The following is an 18731-nucleotide window of genomic DNA, read 5'->3' as shown; positions in this document are numbered from 1 at the left end:
GAGCCGGTGGGCTGTGGGAGCCATGAGCACTGACCTGAGCCCTCCTCCACTGTCAGATTCAGGAGCCCGCCTTTCAATCTGCCTCCTCAGGATTATGTTTCTTTACTTCAGACCTAGGTTTTTCTTCAAGGGATTTTTTTGGATTCTCTCTTCCCTCTGTCTCTGCTTCTCCACTCTTTTAAGAAATAGTAACCAGACCCCTGTTGTATGCCAGGCATTGGGCCCAGCACTGAGGATTCAGAAATGAACAACATTCGCAACCAGAGAGGGAGATAAGCAAACAAATACAGCACAGTGGAAATCTAACCCAGGAAACTGCTCACAAGAGGTGCTTAATAAACATTAGTGGAATGAATGACGAATAGGTGAATGTCATGTTCTGTGGTCTAGAGAAGGGAGGCTTGCCTAATTCTGTGAGTGTGTGGGTGTGGAGATTTTGGGGAGAGCTTAGTACTGAAGGAAGAATGGTTCACCAGATGAGCAAGGGGGAGAAGGCATGAATGGTATTAGAGACTGGGAACAGCACCTGCAAAAGGAAGGAATCAGGAACTAGCAGGTGAGAACTAGAAGAAGCAAAGAGTCTGGAATTAATGAAATGCAGGTGCAAGAGTGAGGAGGTGAGACTGAAGATGGTACCAGGAGACAGGACACGGAGATCTGAATGCCAAGTTGAGGTTTGAGATTTATCCTGAGCACAAGAGCTGGGTGTGGCTTCAGGAGCAGGAGTTGAGGATAACCCCCCGATTTCTGGCTCAGACCTTGGGGTAGGTTTGGTGGGGCCACGGCAGAGAGGCAGTAAAGCTGCGTGAAAATGAGTTCAGTTTGAATAACCTGCAAGAGGTGGTAGAGACCTGGAAAGCTGATGGACTCAGACCTGGGCCTCCCTATCCCTGAAGTAGGACACTCCACCCCCACCCTCCCCAGCCCTCCATGCTTCACAGTCCTTCCTTCCTCCAAGCTGCCCTAGCCATTTGTCCAGCACCCCAGAGACCCAACTGCCTAACAACTCTTATAACCAGCAGTGGGTCCAATTTTGCTGTGGCCAGTGATGTGCCCGGCCAAGCACAACACCCCCACCCTGAGCAGCAGGCTCTCTCACTCGGGCACTCTTGGGTGAGATCCCAGGGCCAGTCTCCGTGGAGCAGGGCGGGGCCCTTGCAGCTCAGCACCGTGTCAGGTGTCAGCGCGCAGCAAGAAACCGGTGAGCGGGGAGTCAAAAAGTGGGCGGGACGGCGACGACACGACGGGCAGGACATACTCAGGGCCTGAAGGCGTTTCCGCCCCGCCCCGAGAGCGAGGGGGCTTCCTTTTCAGTTCGAGCAACAGGCAGCGCAGAGCGCACCCGCGTCGACTTTGCCTCCTCGACCCCCAACAGCTGTCTCAGCGCATAATCTTATCAGGCAAACAGGGGGCGGTCAACCTCATCCTCCTTCCTTCCGAGGCCGTAAATGGCCCTCAGCGGTCAGGGCAGTGGGCAGGCGAAGGGACACTCGCTCCCTTTAAACCTCGATTTGATCCGCGCAACCTCCAGTCCGGCAAAGAGGGGACGCGGACCCCGACCGAGCCCCCATCCTCTGCTCTGCTGCTTTACCTGATCTCCTTTTGTGGATACCGGCGCCAGCCGCAGGCGCCTGCCGAGCGCGAGAGGCTGGGTGGGCTCCAGTCACCCACCCGGCAGACCATCGGTTTGAGGAGCGGACAACCATTTCCCACCCGGCAGCCGCAAGGCTTCCTGGGGCCCCCGACGCAGGCGCTCTGGACGCCACAGCGCCCCCTAGCGTCCTGGCTGGGTCCCCGCACCGGCGCCGTAGCCCGCAGCGACTGGAGGCGGGTGGGAGTCCTGGGGTGGCGGGGGGTTGTCGGGCGGTGTGACAGATTGGAAACTGAGGCCTGGGGCTGCAGAACAGAGCAGACCCCTGGACCACTGCGGCTCTCTCTGCTGCCCCAGCGCGTGCAGTGCTCCCATTTCACAAAGCGGGAAGTTGAGGCTGAGGGAGCGGGCGGGTTCGTCCAGAGCAAAAAAGTCAATATGACGCCCCAGTCTTTATTATAGAGGAGAAATGAGGGCAATAAAAGTAATTTGTAAGGAAAGACAGTGCATTTCATTATGTAAACATCAGACCGGATTACGCTCAGTCATGCTTGTACATAATAAAACGAGCAGTTTAGGTTTAATACAAGACAATATTCAACTGAATTTTGCCGAGTTTATATTCGACACCTTGGGTCGAAGGCTGATGTGTTTGTTTGTATACACGCATGGATTCGCTGTGACAGCTACAAGTGCAGATGTACGTGGGTGTGTTTCTGGTGACTCACCAGTGACCTATCCTCACCTGGTGAGGATAGACTGATTTTCCAAAAGGGTGAACTTCCCCCCGATTAGCCTGATATGTGCATTTCTGGATAATATATTGTATATTAAAACCGGGGGAAATCTCATTGTATTTGTATGTAGAACAGGTTATGATGAGGTTTTTGCATACATTTTGGGAAGATACTGGAAAGTCACGTGGGCCGTACAAGTCATGAGGACAGTTTGTTGTGGTGAACTGTTGTGTGCATTCCAAGATGTCCAGTTCTCCACGCCCTGCTTCATAAAGGCTAGTTCTGTCCCCTCAGTCTGTGGCACCCAAAAATGTCCACACAGATTTCCAATCTGTTCTGACTTATTCAGCCAAATAACAATTTACACCACTTTTGATGGGGAAGCATAGTGTGGTGAACAGAACATAGCCTCTGCCCTTGTGAGGTGGGGTCCAGTATGAGAAAAACCCAGATATTAATCAAATAATATGATAAATAGCTTGACAAAAGAGGCAGCACAAATCAGGGTTAGGGAAGCACAAGAAGAACCAGCCAACTAGCAGGGTTCCCATTGCCTGACAAAGCCAGCCCGAGAGGTAGCATTTGAGCTGAGACTTGAAAAGAGCCCCACTGTGTTGCCCGGGCAAGTTCACTATGGATTCAGTGAGACCAAAGAAATGACAGTAGAACATTCTTGGGGTGAAAGGATTATACCCAACTTTATTTCCATGGTGGCAGGTCGGTCACTAGAATCCTGTCCACTCAGAGCGAGTCTGCGTGCAGCAAGCCGGTCTCGGCCTCTGGGCCTCTCTACCCACTCAGCCATCGCAGTCTCTGTCTTCATCTTTGCTCTTCTGCAGCCTTGCAGCTAGCTGTGCCACCGTGTCACTCAAAGCACTGGGCAGAGCTCTTTATATAGAGTCAATAACAACGTATTGCCCACATGTGTGTAGTGAGCTAGCCAACCAGGGCCAGGTGAGAATCCTGGCCATAGGAACCTTCACTTTATCCACACCCACACGGAGAAGGCTGGTGTGCCAAGCAGAAGGACCAGTATGAGAAAAACAGGCCCAGGGGCCCTGGCACTCAGGAGACACTCAAATGTGAACGGATATAAATGGATGATTGAATGAGACTCAGAGCATATTTGCTGGCTGGGAGCCCTTCCCGCTATGTGATGAGCCGCTGAAAGGCAGGGGAACATCTGCTTTCCTATTCTGCCCAGAACTGAGTTGGGACCCAGAGAAGGTGACAGTAATGAAAGGGTCCCAGCCATCTGGTCCTGGTTTCCATCCTAGGAAGGTAGGCGTCCTTAGGAAGTCAAAGAGCATTTGCTTTACAAAGAGCAGAGTGGAAGCCCAGGTGGAATGCCTGGCTTCCAGCAATATTGTTGAGTTAGTATCCATGCAAGGGGCTCCAGGTTCTGCATTAAATGAGAAGGCTCAGTACTGCCTGTGACCTCTCAATCTAGCAAGGTAAATGGACAAGTAAAGAGACAAATACTGGAGCAGTGAATAACATTAGCATTTAGGACATGGGGCCAGAGTTAAGGGGAGGTAGGAAGCACAAATCAAGGTAAGCTTCCTGAAAGAAGTGTCTTTTGGTTTGGGGCTTGAAAATGATTAGGAGTTAGCCAGGCAGGGAGTAGAGATAGCGGAGGGGAAGTCCAGATGGAACAGCACATGCAAAGGCCTGGAGACATGAGAAAATTCAGTTAATTTAACGATCTGAAAGCAGCTCTTTGTGGCTGGAGCTGAGAGTGGGGGTTGGAAAAGGACCCAAGGCAAAAAATGAAGCTGGAGAGTTAGGGAGGGGTTGCAAACAAATGTTGCAACTCAGTGCCAGTTGGGACTCAGCTCCAGTGAGTAAAGTGTCTCTGTGTAAGAGACTTAATAGAGAGTGGTGGGGTCTGTGGCATCTGGGAGTTTGCTGCAACTCAACTGCAGCTACTCAGCTGCATCCAGGGTTGCCAAAGCCTCCTGTGTTTTAGGAGCAGTACTCCTAATAAAAAGAGATTATTAAGGCAGCGTCTTGAGTTTTGCATTTAGGCTGCTAATTTGAATGTATAACGTACTGTGCTAGGTCAGATAAAATCTGTTTGCATCTGGCCTGTGAGTCACCATTCCTTCCAGTCTCTGGAGGAATTATGTAGGCCTTGAGGGCCACTTTAGGGAATGTGGGGGACATTCTGAGAGTGGGGAGCCATGGAGGGCTTTAAGCAAGGGCACAGAATCCCAGGCTCTAGCAGAAGGGCCTGTTGGCTGCCATCTGGAGAACAGCAAGAGAGGAGGCAGGGCCCGTGGGGGGATGTTGTGGCCGCTGGGGAGGGACAGGGCGATGATGGAAGCCTGAACACAGCATGGGGATTAGGGCTGGGATGTGGGACAGATGGGATTTGATGGCAGATTAGAAGGAATGGAGTGTGTGTGTGTTGGTGGGGGGTGTCAAGGTTAACGCAAGGGTCAAAGCAGCAGCTACAGAGGAAGGAGCAGGAGCAGTGATGGATGAAGATGACCTCGGCCCCTCTGGGTCACTCAGAGTAACCTGGACCTGGGGCTGGAGTCACATCACCTGCCACAGCCCACTTGGTTCTTTGTGGCACCCAGGCATCCCTTTACTGTGTTCACCTGTCACATGTAGGCCCAGTGGGGTGAATAGGGCATCCCTTGACCTCAAGGAACTGCATTCCAGCCAGGAAGACAGACTGGGGATAACCGATGAGTCCGGGGCAGGAGGCTGGCCCAGCATCTCCCGGAGAGCAGGGCCCTGGGGGGAGCTGCAGGGACCTTGTCACCTGGGGAGCCGGGGAGGCCTGTCCAGCAGGAACCAAAGGTGATGAGGCGTGGGGCAGGGCAGGGCATCTGGCTGGAGTGGACTGGCCCAGCAAAGGCCTTGAGATGTGACAGGGCCAGTGGGTTAGTGGGTGACCCAAAAAGAACCCAGAAAGACAAACTGCCCCTCCACATTTCACCTACGAGGGAGATTCAGCCTTTCTTCCAAGGTGCTTCCTTTGCATTTCTTCAGGTACCTTGCTCTGAGGTCCCACTGATTCTCCCCTGGGACAGAAGGTATTCAATAAATGTTCCTGATGCTCCTCCAGACCCCTCCCCTCTGCCCTCTGGAGCGATGCTCTGATGAGTGTTTAAATTCTGCTACAGACTGTGTGCCTGTTTAAAGGATTTCCATTGGTCTTACTTCACTGGGGCGAAGATCGAGGCTGCATGTAAGTGGTATATGGTACGAGTGCAAGTACGCAGAGGTGAAGTGGGGTGGGAGGCAGGGAGGAATTCCAACGTGCCTCACTGCCTTTCTGTTGTAATATTTAGCCCCTACCCTCTTGACACGGGACTGAATTTTGTGTAATTGTGGGACAATGCTGTGCAAACCTCAGACATAGGCTGTCTATGCTATACACCTGCTGGTTGAAGTTAGGTCTCAAGTGATCAGATCTTGTAAGCCCTTCCAACCTTTCAAACACATCAGGGAAGGACATGGCCCCTCGTCCTGCCTCTCCTGGCCAGCATGTCTGCCTGGGTGGAACCCTGGGTCCAGATTCTAAAGCCCCAAGTCAGTTAAACATGGTGGGATGGAATGAGGGTGGAGACCATGGACTTGGAACCAGACTTGGGTTCAGATCCAGCCCCCCATCTCCAGATCAGGGGCAGCAATGCCTCCCGAATGTCTTTCTCATCCTGAGAGTGTTGAGTGGCACGTGGGCAGGTGGTGGATGTCCGTGCCTTCTCAGCCCTCTCCCCTCCTCACACTGTGTGCCCTGCAGGGTGTTAAGGAGCAGCCATGTCCACCCTGTACCCATCGCTGGAGGACCTGAAGGTGGACCAAGCCATTCAGGTAAGCAGCCACGGCAGCCTTCGTGATTACCTCAGGGTAACCCATAGAGGCTTGTCTTGCAGGTTGCTGGGTGCTGGGGCCAGTGCAGGGCCCGCTGGGTGGAGCAGGTGCTCGGGGGCCCAGGCAGTGGAGTTGCAGCAGGAACAGAACAGACCCAGCAGCTGCAGACAGGCGTCTCTTGGGCCTGCTCTTCCCCGAGCTTCCTCCATGTGGGTTTGGGTGGACCCCACACCGTAAGGCCGGCTTCCAGAGCACACCCCATGGCAGCCCATGGCATGGTACTTTTGCTCAGCCCCTAAAAGATCCCTTCGCCTTCCATCCCACCTGTGGACCCATGGGTTTTGAGAATTTGAGGCTCTCCAACTGAGCATTTAGTTGTGAGCTGGGCCTCAGTGTTCTGGCTGCTTCAGGTTGTAAATGGGTCATGCCATGGGGTAGGTCATGGGCCCAGGAAGAACCTGCCTGCAGAAGCATAGACACCTACAGAGGTTACATTTGCACACCACCTTGAAGATGCATGGACTCACCTCCCTAGACTCACCTCCCCAGCATACTGATGCCCTGACCTCCAGCCTCAGGGAGCCCCTGGCTCCAAGTGTTCCGGGGTCCTGGCCACAGCTGACCAGCATTCCCCACCCCTCCCCAGGCCCAGACCAGAGCCACACCCAGGATGCCTGCCCTGCCGGTCCAGGGCATGGCTGTCTCAGAGCCTTCAGGTGAGTGAGCGGTGGTGGGGGTGCTCCTGACCAAGAGTGTCCTCTCTGGCCATTTCCCAGCACTTGTACCTTGCATGCCACTGTGCTGAGCATTGTATGCCCATGTAAGCCTCACCAGAGCCCTTTGAGGGGGACACTGAGAAAGCTGCGGCTCAGTGGCACACTAATGTCCCTGATTTGGGGTCACACGAGGCAACTAGGATGTCTGGCCCTTAGAGATGTTCGTGGCAGTCTCGATTCAGGCCAGTGAGCCCTCAGGTCAGACTCCCGCCTCCCGAAGACTGTGGATTTCTTAAAAGCGGGGCCCTCATGGTCTCAGCACTAGTCCCGCTCTCTGTGTCGGATGTCTTGCCAGTGCCAAGTAAGGTCAGTGGAGCTGACCACCAACGTGGCACACGAGGGACTTGGTGTCTCACGTGCTCCTGGAGGAAGGCAGGCCCACGTCCCCAGCAAGGATCCCTGCTCCCCTCCCGCAGGTCCCATGTCCCTGGGATACACGCGCTCTCGGGGATGTACCGCAGCCGTGGAGATCCCGGGCCCAGGCTCAGTGAAAACGAGCGGCCACCTGGGAGCCAGGCGGGCATGGCTCCGCTCACACCCTGTATCACCTTTCTCCTTCCTCTTTTCCTTCCCATCAGTTTTATACCCAAACCTGGCAGAACTGGAAAATTATATGGGTCTTGCCCTCTCCAGCCAAGAAGTCCAGCAGAGCCTGCTTCAGACTCTAGAAGGCTTCCGGGTAGGCATTCGTCTCCTGCCTAGTGTGGGCACAGAGTGTTCCTTGGTCTTGACATTCCTCTTTCCCCAGCATGCCTGCCCCTGTTCCTGGCGGCATTTCTCGTTCTGAACCTTCAGCACAAGTGCTGTGGGGCTTTGTGGTTTCCCGAGGGCCTTGGGGTTGGGGGGCCACTAGCTGCCCTCTGACCTCTGGCTTCAGGCTGTGGGCCTGAGCCTGCTAGACAAGAAGGGAGGACATTAAACCCAGCCTGAACCCGGGGGCTTCTCAGGAAGGGCTGCCTGTGCCTTGAGAGCAGCAGCGTGGATGGCAGAGCCAAGCAGAAGGACCTTGTCACCCAGCTCTGATCCCCCAAATTAAACAGTGATGCTCAATTCTTGCTCTCAGTGGCTTCAGGGAGCCAAAGAACGGGTGATGCAGAAATATTCACTCTGGAAAATGTGCTCACTTATGGACTCCATCCCCACTCAACAGCCTCCACCCCCAACCCCAGCATCCTTGTGGGCCATTTGTCAGTGTCCTGGTCTGCCACCTCTCCCTGAGCCCATGAAAATGGGTGGCAAAGTGCAACTGCAAATCTCGCTAAGACGGGAGGGTTTCATGAAGTTGATGGAAGTGACAATGAGAACTGCCACTGTCACATACAAAGCTGACGGAGGATCTCACGGGAGGAAACAGACAGGGACAGGGTCCTGTTTGACCCTGAGAAAAACTGGTGACACCCTGGTATATTTCTCCAAAATGATCCCCTTAATAGTTATGCTGTGAAGTGCAAACACATAGAAAGAAACATTGTGTTGTCTGTAGTTACATTAGGACATAAGTGCATTTTACCTAAATTTTGATGAAACTATGACAGATGTATTTATAAAACATTTTAATTAAAATTTTTAAGTTAATTTTTAAATAATCATGGATTCACAAGAAGTCACAAAGATAGTACAGAGATGGGTATAGAAGATTTTACCTTCACCAAATTTTCCCACTGGCTGCATTTCATGTAGCTCAATGTATCACAATATTAAAAGCAGGCATTTTCCATTGGCACAGCCTGTGTCTGTAGCTCTGTGAGTTACTTTAGCACCTGAACAGACCCATGTAACCACAGGTATAACCAAGAACAGAACTATTTCATCTCCACAGAGGTCTCCTCACACTGGCCCTTCATAATCAGGCCACCCTGGCCCCCTCACATTCCCTGAGCCCTGGCCACCAGGGCTGTTTTTTGTCTCTATAATTTTGTTCTTTCAGAATGTTATGTAAATGGAGTTCATATATGTTTGACCTTTTCAGATTGGCCTTTTCACTCACAGCACCATGCCCGTGGGATGCCTCCCAGGTGCTGTGGGCATCGTGGTTTCCCCTTTTTGCTGTGGTGTAGGATTCTGCGGTGGGCCCTGCTTTATTTTCAACGTGTTGCGGGACATCTTGGTTGTTCCCAGTTTTTGGCTATTACAAACCAAGCTGTCAGGGATGTTTGTGTGCAGCTGTTTATATGGGCATATGTTTTCATTTCTCTGGGATATATACCCAGGAGTGCAATTGCTAGCAATTGCTAGGTCATGTGATAAATGTATACTTAATTTTTTTTTTTAAGAAACTGCCAAACTCTTTCCAGAGTGGCTGTCCCATTTTATATTCCTGCCAGCAGTGCATGAGTGTCCCTGTTCCTCGTCAGCATTTGGTGTTGTCACTGTTTTTAATTTTTGCCATTATAATTTTGTCAAAACTACAAATTAGTTTGCCGTAATAATTCCTGTCATTATAATTGCCCCATCTTAATTTGCATTTCCCTAATGGCTAGTGGTATCGAACATCTTTTCATGTGCTTAACTTACCAGCTGCAAACTCTTACCATAAAAATGTTTCTTCGTATCTTTTGCTTATTTTCTAAATGGAATGTTTGCTTTTTTAAGTCAAGTTGTGGCAGTTCTTTATTCTAGAGTCCTTTATCAGATATGCAGTTTGTAAATACTTTCTCCTGGGGTTGTAGCTTCTCTTTTCAACATATCAAAATGGTTTCTTGCAGGGCAAAAAGTTTAAATTTTGCTGTGGCCCAATTTGTTCTTTTTCTTTTGTGGGTCATGCTTCAGTGTCCTGTTTGAGAAATTTATACAAGACCTAGGACCTGAAGATTTTCTCCTTTGTTTTCCTCTAAAATGTTTCTCTAAAACAGTTATTGTTTAATGTTTTCCATTAAGTTTATAATTTCATTTAATTTTTGTACAAGGTGTGTGAGGTTTAGGTCAAGGTTCATATTTTTGCCAATGGATGTTTAATTGCTCCCCACCACTTGCTGAAAAGACTGTTCTTTCTCCATCGAGCTGCTCTTGCACCTCGGTTAAAAAGCAGTTGGCCCTAACGTGTGAGGCTGCTTCTGGATCCTCTGTTATGTCTCGCTGACTGTGTGTCTGTCTTTCACCATCACCACACTGTCTTGATTACTGTAGCTATAAAGTAAGTCTTGAAATTTGGTGAAATGATTCCTCCCACTTTACTCTTTATGTCAGAATAGTTTTCGTTAGCCTAGTTTCTTTGTCTTTTCATATAAAGTTTAGATTAACCTTGCCTATATTGACAAAACATCTTGTAGAGATTTAATAGAAATTGCATTCACTCTGTGTATCAGTTTGGGGACAATTGACAGCTTTACTGTGTTCTTCCAATCCTTGAATAGAAACTATCTCTCTGTTGCCATCTTTTTATCTTTCATCCGTCTTTTGTTGTTTTCAGCATACAATTCTTACACGTTTTGTGAAATTTATACCGAAGTAGTTTTTTTTTTGAGTGATTGTAAGTGGCATTGTATTTTAAATTTCAGTTTCCACACGTTCTTTGTTAGTAGATAGAGGAAAAGTTGATTTTGTATGACAATCGTTTATCCTGTTACCTGCCTGAACTCAGTTATTAGTTCTAGGCGTTTATTTGTAGATTCCTTGGAATTTTCTAGTACACCATCATGTCATCTGCAAATTGAGACCGTTTTATTTCTGGTCTGTATGCCTTTTATTTCCTTTTCCTGCCTTGTTGCTCTGGCTAGTATTTCGAGTACCATGTTTGACAGCAGTGGTGAGAGTGGACATCCTTGCCTTGTTCTGGGTCTTAGGGGAAAAGCATTCATTCATTTTTACCATTTTACCTTAAGTTTTTTCAAGACAAAAATCAAATCAAGCCCTCTTTTCCTCACTGCTACTTGCTGTGAAAATCTTTTTCATCTTTAAGTGGATTTTAATGGGGTGTTCTCCTAATACCAGTTTATCTTAGAAAATGAGGGTCCCCTTTCTGTGCATACCCACCCTCTCCCCATTTTCCTCGCTGTTTTTTAGGGGGACTTTGGCGCCCCCTAGTGGCTTCATGGAACCCTGTTCCCTCTCTGCCCCTGAGAAGAAATGTGTGGTGCGGGGGTGGGATAGGGCCCAGGGATCACTCCATCCGCCTTTTCCCACCCCAACTCCCCCCACCCCACCGTGACTCCCTGTTCCCCTGGTGTCTGCAGACAGTGGTCTCGGGCCGCTTGCCGGGCATGGTGGTGGCGCCGGTGTCTGGGAACAGCCTGGGCGCGCGGCGTGCGGAGATCAAGCCTGGGGTGCGCGAGATCCACCTGTGCAAGGATGAGCGTGGGAAGACAGGGCTGCTGCTGCGGGCCATTGACCAGGTAGGGCCGGGGGCCGGCCGGAGGGGACGCCCCGCCGAGGGCAAGAGTGCGTCTGGACAGCGACCCCTCTGCCCCCCGCAGGCACCAGCTGCTGGCGCTCCCTGCTCCCATTACGTCCTGGGCTTTGCCCTGAGCGGCGCACCCGCGTCAGCGCGGTGGAGGTGGGGTGAGGGGGCGCCGTCCCCAGTTGGGCAGGTGCAGAGCCACGTGCCGCCTAACTCCCAGGCGCTGGCTGTTCCTCTCAGTTGCCTCCCCCAAGGCCTGGGGCTGGCCTGGGTTGCAGCAGCAGGGATGGGTTGCCCCTCTGGGGGCTCCTGTGGCTCAGAACCTCCCTTCCTCCCTACCCAACAACTGACAGGGATCTGGCTTCCAGATGGCTGTCTGTAGCCAGAAACCAGGGCCACTGATGCCTCTGTGAGAGGCCTGTACAGTCCAGAGCTTGTGATGCAGCCTAGGGTTGAAACCCTGCCTCAGTGGCGGTCCAGTTGTGTGGCCTGGAGTGTTTCCTCCCCAGGAAAATGGGGTAACCATTGTGCCTGCCATGTGGAGCTGTATCCTGGTGCCCTGTAGGCTCCCAGAGGATCAGCAGGAAAGTGACAGCTTCGAGGAGGACCTGTGCTCGGTGGGCCGGGGGCTCACTGTGGGGTCCTGCCTCCCCCAGGGGCTCTTTGTGCAGTTGGTCCAGGCCAACACCCCTGCATCCCTTGTGGGGCTGCGCTTTGGGGACCAGATCCTGCAGATTGACGGGCGAGACTGTGCCGGGTGGAGCACAGCCAAGGCCCACCGGGCGGTGAAGAAGGCTTCAGCTGAGAAGATCGTCATGGTTGTTCGGGACAGGTGAGTGGCTGGGCCCCAGGAGCCTCTCCGTGTACCCCCGGCAGCATCCCAGCCCAGCTCACTGCCTCTCCCCGCCAGGCCGTTTCAGCGGACCATCACCATGCACAAGGACAGCATGGGCCACGTGGGCTTCGTCATCAAGAAGGGGAAGGTCACCTCTGTGGTCAAAGGGAGTTCTGCAGCCCACAATGGGCTGCTCACCAACCACTCTGTGTGCGAGGTGAACGGGCAGAATGTCATCGGGCTGAAGGTAGGCCAGTGACCGTGCTGTGCCCTGGAAACTTCAGGGGCTGGGGGACTACTGGGTGGTGGGAAGGTTCACATCTGTGTGGGGGCTGCTGCCGCCATCTGGGCCTCAGCGTCCTCATCCTCACGCTGCTCCGCAGATTCAAAAAGACAAGGTGCGTAGAGCTCCAAGCACACAGTAATGCTCAATAAATACTAGCTAATGTCACCAACACATAGAGGCCAGAGATGTGGCAGAAAGAGGGAGTGTGCCAGGATGTGGCACCCAGGTGGCTGCTGGCTACAGGGACACCTCCCGGCTCTGTAAGACTTATTTGCATCCTGGACCACATTTAGCAATAGGAAAATTTTAGAAAATTGCTCTTCAGAAACTCATTTCTGACCTCTGTTCAGTTTTCAAGGGGTGTGTGCGAAGTTTTGTCTTGTAAAGACAAAAAGGAGCAAGTGGTCGGGGGGCAGTGCTGTGGTCGTCGGCCGAGAGGTGGCTGTCTTCAGGGAACGGGCCACAGAACATGCTGAGTCGTGTGGCTTCTGGTCCCTGCACAAGTGAAAGTGCCTTTGTCCTGACTCAATGCCCCCTTGGAGCCTGAGTGGTTCTCAGTCCCCTTGGGACTTACGGTCAGGATCCCATCTCCTCCTGCAGCCAGGGCTTCAGAGCTCATGTGGCAGGGTCCCCCCAGCAGGAGTGGCATTTCATGTCACAGCTGGTGCAGTCTTTTAAGCCAGTTTCCCACCCCTCCCAAGGGCCATCACCAAGCCATTCATGTCACAAATCTGCGTCCCTGTGCCTGACAGTCTCCCCACCCTCCCTGGAGGCTTGCTCTGGTGGCTCATGAATATTGTGAGCAGGAAGCTCTTCCTAATATCTGTCAGTGATCCCTTCCGCTAAGGTTTGCCCCTCCTGGGGGGTCAGGCATGACAACCCAGGGGGAACCCATTGGACCAAATAGCTGACCACATTAGTACCCCTCCTGAGGAGTGGGCCCTCTGAGTTCATTCCTGCCAAAGCAGTGCAGGTTGTTGATCTTAACCCTCCTGGAGAACAGTTGTTCTAAAACTTGATGCAGAGTCTCTCCTGCTCCCTGACAGCTCCAGGTATCAACTTGTCAGTTGTCCTGCCAAACCATGGCCTTGTGAGGCTCTGAGCCTGGGTTTGTCCCTTCACTGAATGGCCCTGGAGAACCATGCTTCTTGAGATCATTTCTCTCTTCAAAGCTTACCTATTTCCTCTCTGTGGCCGTCACTCACCCTGCCTGGCACATCTCCCACTTATCCTGCAACAACTAAGAAAGCACATAATCAAGTTAGAAAGATGTGTGGAATAAAGGCCACCCTTCTCTGATCGGAGGCCGGAGGCTCTTCCCAGCTTTTAGCATTTGGACTGTTTGGTGCACTTGGCATAGAGACTTTTTGTTTCTTGTTCTCGCCGTGATCTGGATGGTGTCTGCAGGTCTTTTTACTTCTCCACAAGATATAAGAGGAAGAGGTCCCATGCGGGCTTGGCTCAGGGTGGCTGACAGGAGCCCAGTGGGTGGGCTCCTAATGTCCCCCACCGTGTGCTTAAGGGCAGAACCTGCATGTGACCAGGGCCAGGAACATGGGATAGAAAACGTGGGCTCGGGCAGCCTCTGGGAGGTCTTGGGAGGAGGAAAAGGGGAGGAGCGCTCCGGAGGCCCTGTTCTGGGTCAGCCCATCACAACTGGCCTGCAGGGTGAGGCCGGTGAGCAGTGGCTCATTTACAGAGGAGGTCCTCAGGTGGGATCCCTCGTTCTTGCTGGAGTAAGGCCTCTGCTGTGTGTCTGCCTGGGACCCTCCCCTAACAGGCAGCCCTGCCCTGCAGTCAGGGGTTCGTAGCATCTCCAGTAGGAGCAGCGCTGACCCCCACCCCTGCACATGTTGCCCTCGGCCCCCTAGGATGACTGACCACTCACCTCCTTTCCAGGACAAAGAAGTCACGGGGATTCTGGCCACAGATGGGAATGTCGTCACCCTGACCATCATCCCCACAGTCATCTACGAGCACATGATTAAAAAGTAAGGCTGCTCCCCTGCTGCCTCGCCTTGCCCTACCCAGCCAGCCAGGCTCAGGGCACAGCCCGGCCTGCCCTTCCCTCCTGTCCCTTCAGGGTGGCTGCCGGCTCTGGACATGTGAAAGTCTTAGAAGTGGAAGTGCAGGCCCCCATGTGGTGCACAAGCTGGTGGGCGGGTGGGGAGAAGCTGCTGCCAGTTTTGATGACCGTTGTTCCTGCATCTAGGTTGTCCCCAGCGCTGCTCCACCACACCATGGACCACTCCATCCCAGATGTCTGAAGCCACAGGAAGGCAGCTCTCCCCTCCCCACTCCTGCAGCAAAGGGCAGAGGTCTCCCGAGGCAGGTTGCAGAAGCCTGCTGCCTGGGGCGGGGCTGTCTTGAGTCGGGGAGTGTTCTAGGTGGGGCGACACCGGATCCCAGGCATCTGTCATTACTACACACAGGCCTCCCTGGAGGCTCAGACTCCTAATGGGGCAAAGGCCCCCAGACAGCCGTTCTCTGTGCTGGTTTCCATGCTGGCATGTAGGCAGGCCGGCTAAATACTGCTCAAAACTGCCGTTGGGTCCTTTTCAAGATTTTTGACACTACCAAAGTTTCACATTTTGAGAGAGCAGTAATACATTTTTTGTGAGAACTTGTTTTCCCCATCACTTGCTCCTTGTCACCAACTGTATAGAGCTATGACCCTTCTTTTGAATAGCGATTTGATTTTGAATAAAATCTCTTCCTCAAAGGTAGTTGAACCTTCCAGAATTCTTAGCCCCCTGACAAGCAAGGGAGAGCTTGTTCTCTCCTAAGCAGTGGTGAGACAAAGGCCTTTTTTCTACCCATTGCTTCTGAGAGCAGTGGCTTGGCTCTGCCACTGTCGCATGCCGCCAGCCAGGACCAGGCAGGGGTGACTGGGGCTGGGGACAGGGTGGACAATGCATGAGGGGCCCTGGCTTTGGGGCAGCCTTGCTCCGTGGCTGTGGGCTGCTTCTGCAGCTGCAGAAGGTGGGTGAGAACCACCCCGGGAGGGCTGCAGGGGTGCGATGTGGTGTACTCACAGGGCCTCACGCTCTGGGGGCCCCGGGGAGGCACTTCTAGGTCCAGGAGGGGAGTCACCCCCAGCTGCCATACAGGTGCGTGGGAGGGCTCGACCGGCGAGTGGCTGCCAGGCCTCAGCGGTGACCCCTGAGTGCGCAGCTCCTTCCCGCGTGCGCATGATAGCTTCCCAGCTGGGCAGGACCCGCGGAGCCCTCTTCACTCCCCCTCAGAAAAAAGACACATTGTACAGAGAACAGGCCGAGGGGGTGGCTGTGTTTTCATGCTGTAATTCAGAGCTGTCTGCTGCGAGTACAGCTCTGTCCTAACAAAAGGACAAGTGACAGAAGTAAAGACCCCCTCCCCCCGCCTTCCTGTATCCCCTGAGTTCTCAAGGGGATGGCGGAATAGAAAAGTACACTGTCTCCCAAGGTCAGAGAGGGGCCATGAGTTCATGGGGCTGAGGCTCCTCAACAGGCCTTAGCCCCAGAACCCTGTCATTGCCCACACCTCCCGAGGGTGCCGCCAGATAGTTGGGAAGGTGTTCGGTGAAAAGCTAAGTTATCCCCTTGGGAGATAATGTGGGATAAACGCCACTCGGGGCCAGCTCTCGTTGCGGAGCCCCAGCCCTCGCCTCTGGTTCCTGCCCGAGCCTGGACAGGAGGAGCGGAGGGCCACTCTGGCCCAGGCCCTCCTACGAAGGAGAAGCTGCTTCCTGCTGCTGGGCTCCAGGGGACCAGAAGATGATTCCTGGAAACATGTCCTTTGGAATCTACTGAGCTCCGGGGGAGAGGGGCAGCCCCAAAGATTTCTGCTGCAGAAGCTGAGGACAGGAGGGAAATGTCACAGCCTGACAGGAGGCAGTATTAAACAGGAGGGAAAAGGGGAGCTTTGGAAGTTGACACTGAACAGGGGGCCCTGGTCTCTGGCCTCACCCTCCAGCCCCCCATCCTGTGCCCCGCAGAGGCTGGGTTTGGAGCCTGAGCCAGCAGACCCCTGCACCTCCACTGCCTGGTGCTGCATAGGCTACCTTGTACCTTTTGCATAGATGTGGATGCTGAGTGCACATGCACGTGTACAAGAGCCTGGCTGCAGCCACTGGCCAGCATGGTCCCAGGTTTTGTCCCGGGCCGGGGTGGTGAGCCACTGCCCCCCACTAACATGAAGAAGAAAAGCTGGTTGAAGTCCCCACCAGACCCCCAAGGAGAGGACCCTCAACGCTGTGTGTTAGGGCCTCTGTGACCCAGACAGGCAGGTCTCGGGGCACAGCAGAAATAGAGGACAGCTGCTGGCCCCACTCACCTCATCCACAGACCCCAGGTCGAAGCCCAGGCCAGCCCTTCATAAGCGGCTTCTTCAGTACCAGGGACAGTGTGGACTAGGGCCCCAACCCTGACCACATCCACCAAAACACAAGACACAGTAGGAAGGCCACAGAGAGCAGGACACAGGAGCAGTGGGGCTATGCAGCTCGCCTAAATTCCAATGGTGAAAAATAGAGTTATTTTATGTTGTCAAATATAGTTGTACATTTATTTTCGTGGCAAAGCTTTGACTATTTCTAAAGAGACACTACGTGGCTCCGTGAGTACATGGCACAGAAGGCTGGGTCCTGGCCACTCATGGCTTGGCTTTGGACTGGGCTTGTCCACTGCCCCTCCATGTCACGACCCCAGTGTCCTGTGGGGCAGCCCCAGCCAGGCCCCAGGAGATCAGGTTTGTTTTGACTGAGGCAGGGGTTGGTCCACAAAAGATGGCTGGTCTGAGGCCCCAACCGAGGTGGGGGGAGCGTTGGAGGCACAAAGCATGTGGCAGAGGGGGCTCTTGCCCCAGTGGCGGGGCTGGCCACCCACTCAAGTGCATGCACGTGCTCCCCTGAGTGGAGGGCACAGAGAGGAAGGGCAGAGCCCACAAGTCAGGCAATGGCTGTCAGAGCAGCAGGGATGGGCAAGCAACCTTGGCAGGGAATCGAGTGCCCCCAGCCCCCTAGGCCAAAAGGGTAAGACACAGGGTCCCACCAGTGCCCCCCAAATGTGGGGCCAAACCCCTGAAGAGGGTGGAATGACCAAATGGGTGCAAGTTCTGCAGGGGGAGGTAGGAGTAGGTTTACTTTGTAAATTAATAATGCTAATGAAATGTCAGCAGCTTTGCGGGGGACCTGGATGTGGTCCCAGGCAAGGAGGGAGGCAGGGAATCTTTCAAGTGGACTGGGCTCAGGCTGGAGCAGGGAGGCTGCAGGGCTCCTACCCATCCTGCCCCACGCGCACCTGCCTGGGAAACCTCCCAGGGCACCCTGTTTTGGCCTGATTGAACTTCATGGCTCCACATTCATCTTGTCATTCTTCCTGCTGGAATTCTCTGCCAGGAGCAGATAGGTCTAAGATTTAGGAATTCTCACTCTAAAATCAAGCAGCCATCTATCTCACTAGAAATCCTGGGATGCATGAGAACCAAGCCCCAAAGTGAACATAGTGCAAAGTGGAAGTTGGGCCTGAGACTCGCCCCCAGAGAAGCTTGGGTCAGGCTCTAGGGGCAGCCATGGCCTCTGGCTTTTCACGCCAACTGAGGATTGCTGAGTCCAGCCCTGGCTCCCAGACTACAGGGCCTCATCTCAGAAGGCTGCAGGACCCCCTTGAGCTGCCAGCCCCTGCCTCCTCTTCTTGTGCTGGCAGTCTCCAGACAGGTGCTAGGGCCCAGGCGAGCACTGCGTCCCCCAGCACCGAGCCTGCCTAGCTCAGGTCTCCCAGGAAGAAGGACCTGACAGGCCCAGAAGTGCCGGGAGAAAAATGGATCACGGGGAAGATCTGGGATGAGCAGACACGGAACCCACACTGCCCTCTGCCACCTCTTGCCCATCACTGTCTCTCCCACAGCCCGTGGCCTTGACTGTGCTTCTGATTCCCAAAGCAGGCAGCAGCCCAAAGAGCTCCAGCCCAGGCCGGCGGTCCCAGCCCGGCATACGGCCCTGGGCCAGGTGTTTGTACTTTGTGCTACAAGTCTAAGCAGCAGGGATTAGCTCTGTCTGAGGAGCTAATACTGGCTCAGAAGCCGGGGCTGAGGGCATGGGGTAGCTTGGGAGAGAAGGCAGGCAGCGAGCAAGGGACTGGGCAGGGTGTGGGGGGTGGGCGGGGCGGCTCCCCAGACCAGCACACAGGGACTACCTGAGTAGGGGCTGCCCCTCGTGAGGAGCAGGTGGATGGGGCTGGGTTGTGGAACCTCACTGCGCTCTCTCTGGTCTGTCCAGGCAGCACGCCTCCCCACCCCTTGGTCTCTCTTCCCTTCTCTCCTGCAGATGTTTTGGGATCCCTTCCCCCAGCTCCTACTTCCAGC

General features: G+C 53.6%; 2 protein-coding genes across 18 annotated transcripts in view; one reads left to right on the top strand and one right to left on the bottom strand.

Annotated features, from left to right (window-relative positions):
• Positions 1-1727, bottom strand: part of LOC140849511 (EF-hand calcium-binding domain-containing protein 8-like) — a 34213-nt gene extending 32486 nt beyond the window's left edge. For 6 of the 11 annotated variants that reach the window (XR_012131448.1, XM_073236805.1, XM_073236806.1 and 3 more), the window contains exon 1: positions 1592-1721. Coding sequence is in view for 5 of the 11 variants with exons in the window: in XM_073236805.1 (XP_073092906.1) it covers positions 1592-1683 (92 nt within the window). In the remaining 6 variants the exon portion in view is untranslated. Of the gene's footprint in view, positions 1-1591 lie in introns of all 11 variants that reach the window. The other 5 variants (XR_012131451.1, XR_012131453.1, XR_012131449.1 and 2 more) reach the window with 4 other exon arrangements.
• The window catches only part of LOC140849500 (syntenin-2-like), a 115344-nt gene extending 100233 nt beyond the window's left edge, over positions 1-15111 (top strand). For 4 of the 7 annotated variants that reach the window (XM_073236786.1, XM_073236783.1, XM_073236787.1 and 1 more), the window contains 8 exons: positions 6086-6156; positions 6803-6872; positions 7511-7611; positions 11105-11263; positions 11925-12100; positions 12179-12350; positions 14289-14380; positions 14602-15111. In XM_073236786.1, the coding sequence (XP_073092887.1) occupies positions 6103-6156; positions 6803-6872; positions 7511-7611; positions 11105-11263; positions 11925-12100; positions 12179-12350; positions 14289-14380; positions 14602-14656 (879 nt within the window). In that variant the 5' untranslated portion in view covers positions 6086-6102 and the 3' untranslated portion in view covers positions 14657-15111. Of the gene's footprint in view, positions 1-5331; positions 5531-6085; positions 6157-6802; positions 6873-7510; positions 7612-11104; positions 11264-11924; positions 12101-12178; positions 12351-14288; positions 14381-14601 lie in introns of all 7 variants that reach the window. The other 3 variants (XM_073236785.1, XM_073236782.1, XM_073236784.1) reach the window with 3 other exon arrangements.
• Positions 15112-18731: the final 3620 nt, after the last annotated feature.

Source organism: Manis javanica, chromosome 5 (genome assembly GCF_040802235.1).
Source record: "Manis javanica isolate MJ-LG chromosome 5, MJ_LKY, whole genome shotgun sequence".
Classification (NCBI taxonomy): domain Eukaryota; kingdom Metazoa; phylum Chordata; class Mammalia; order Pholidota; family Manidae; genus Manis; species Manis javanica.
The sequence above is the reverse complement of the archived record's forward strand: the minus strand, read 5'-3'. Positions and strand labels throughout refer to the sequence as shown.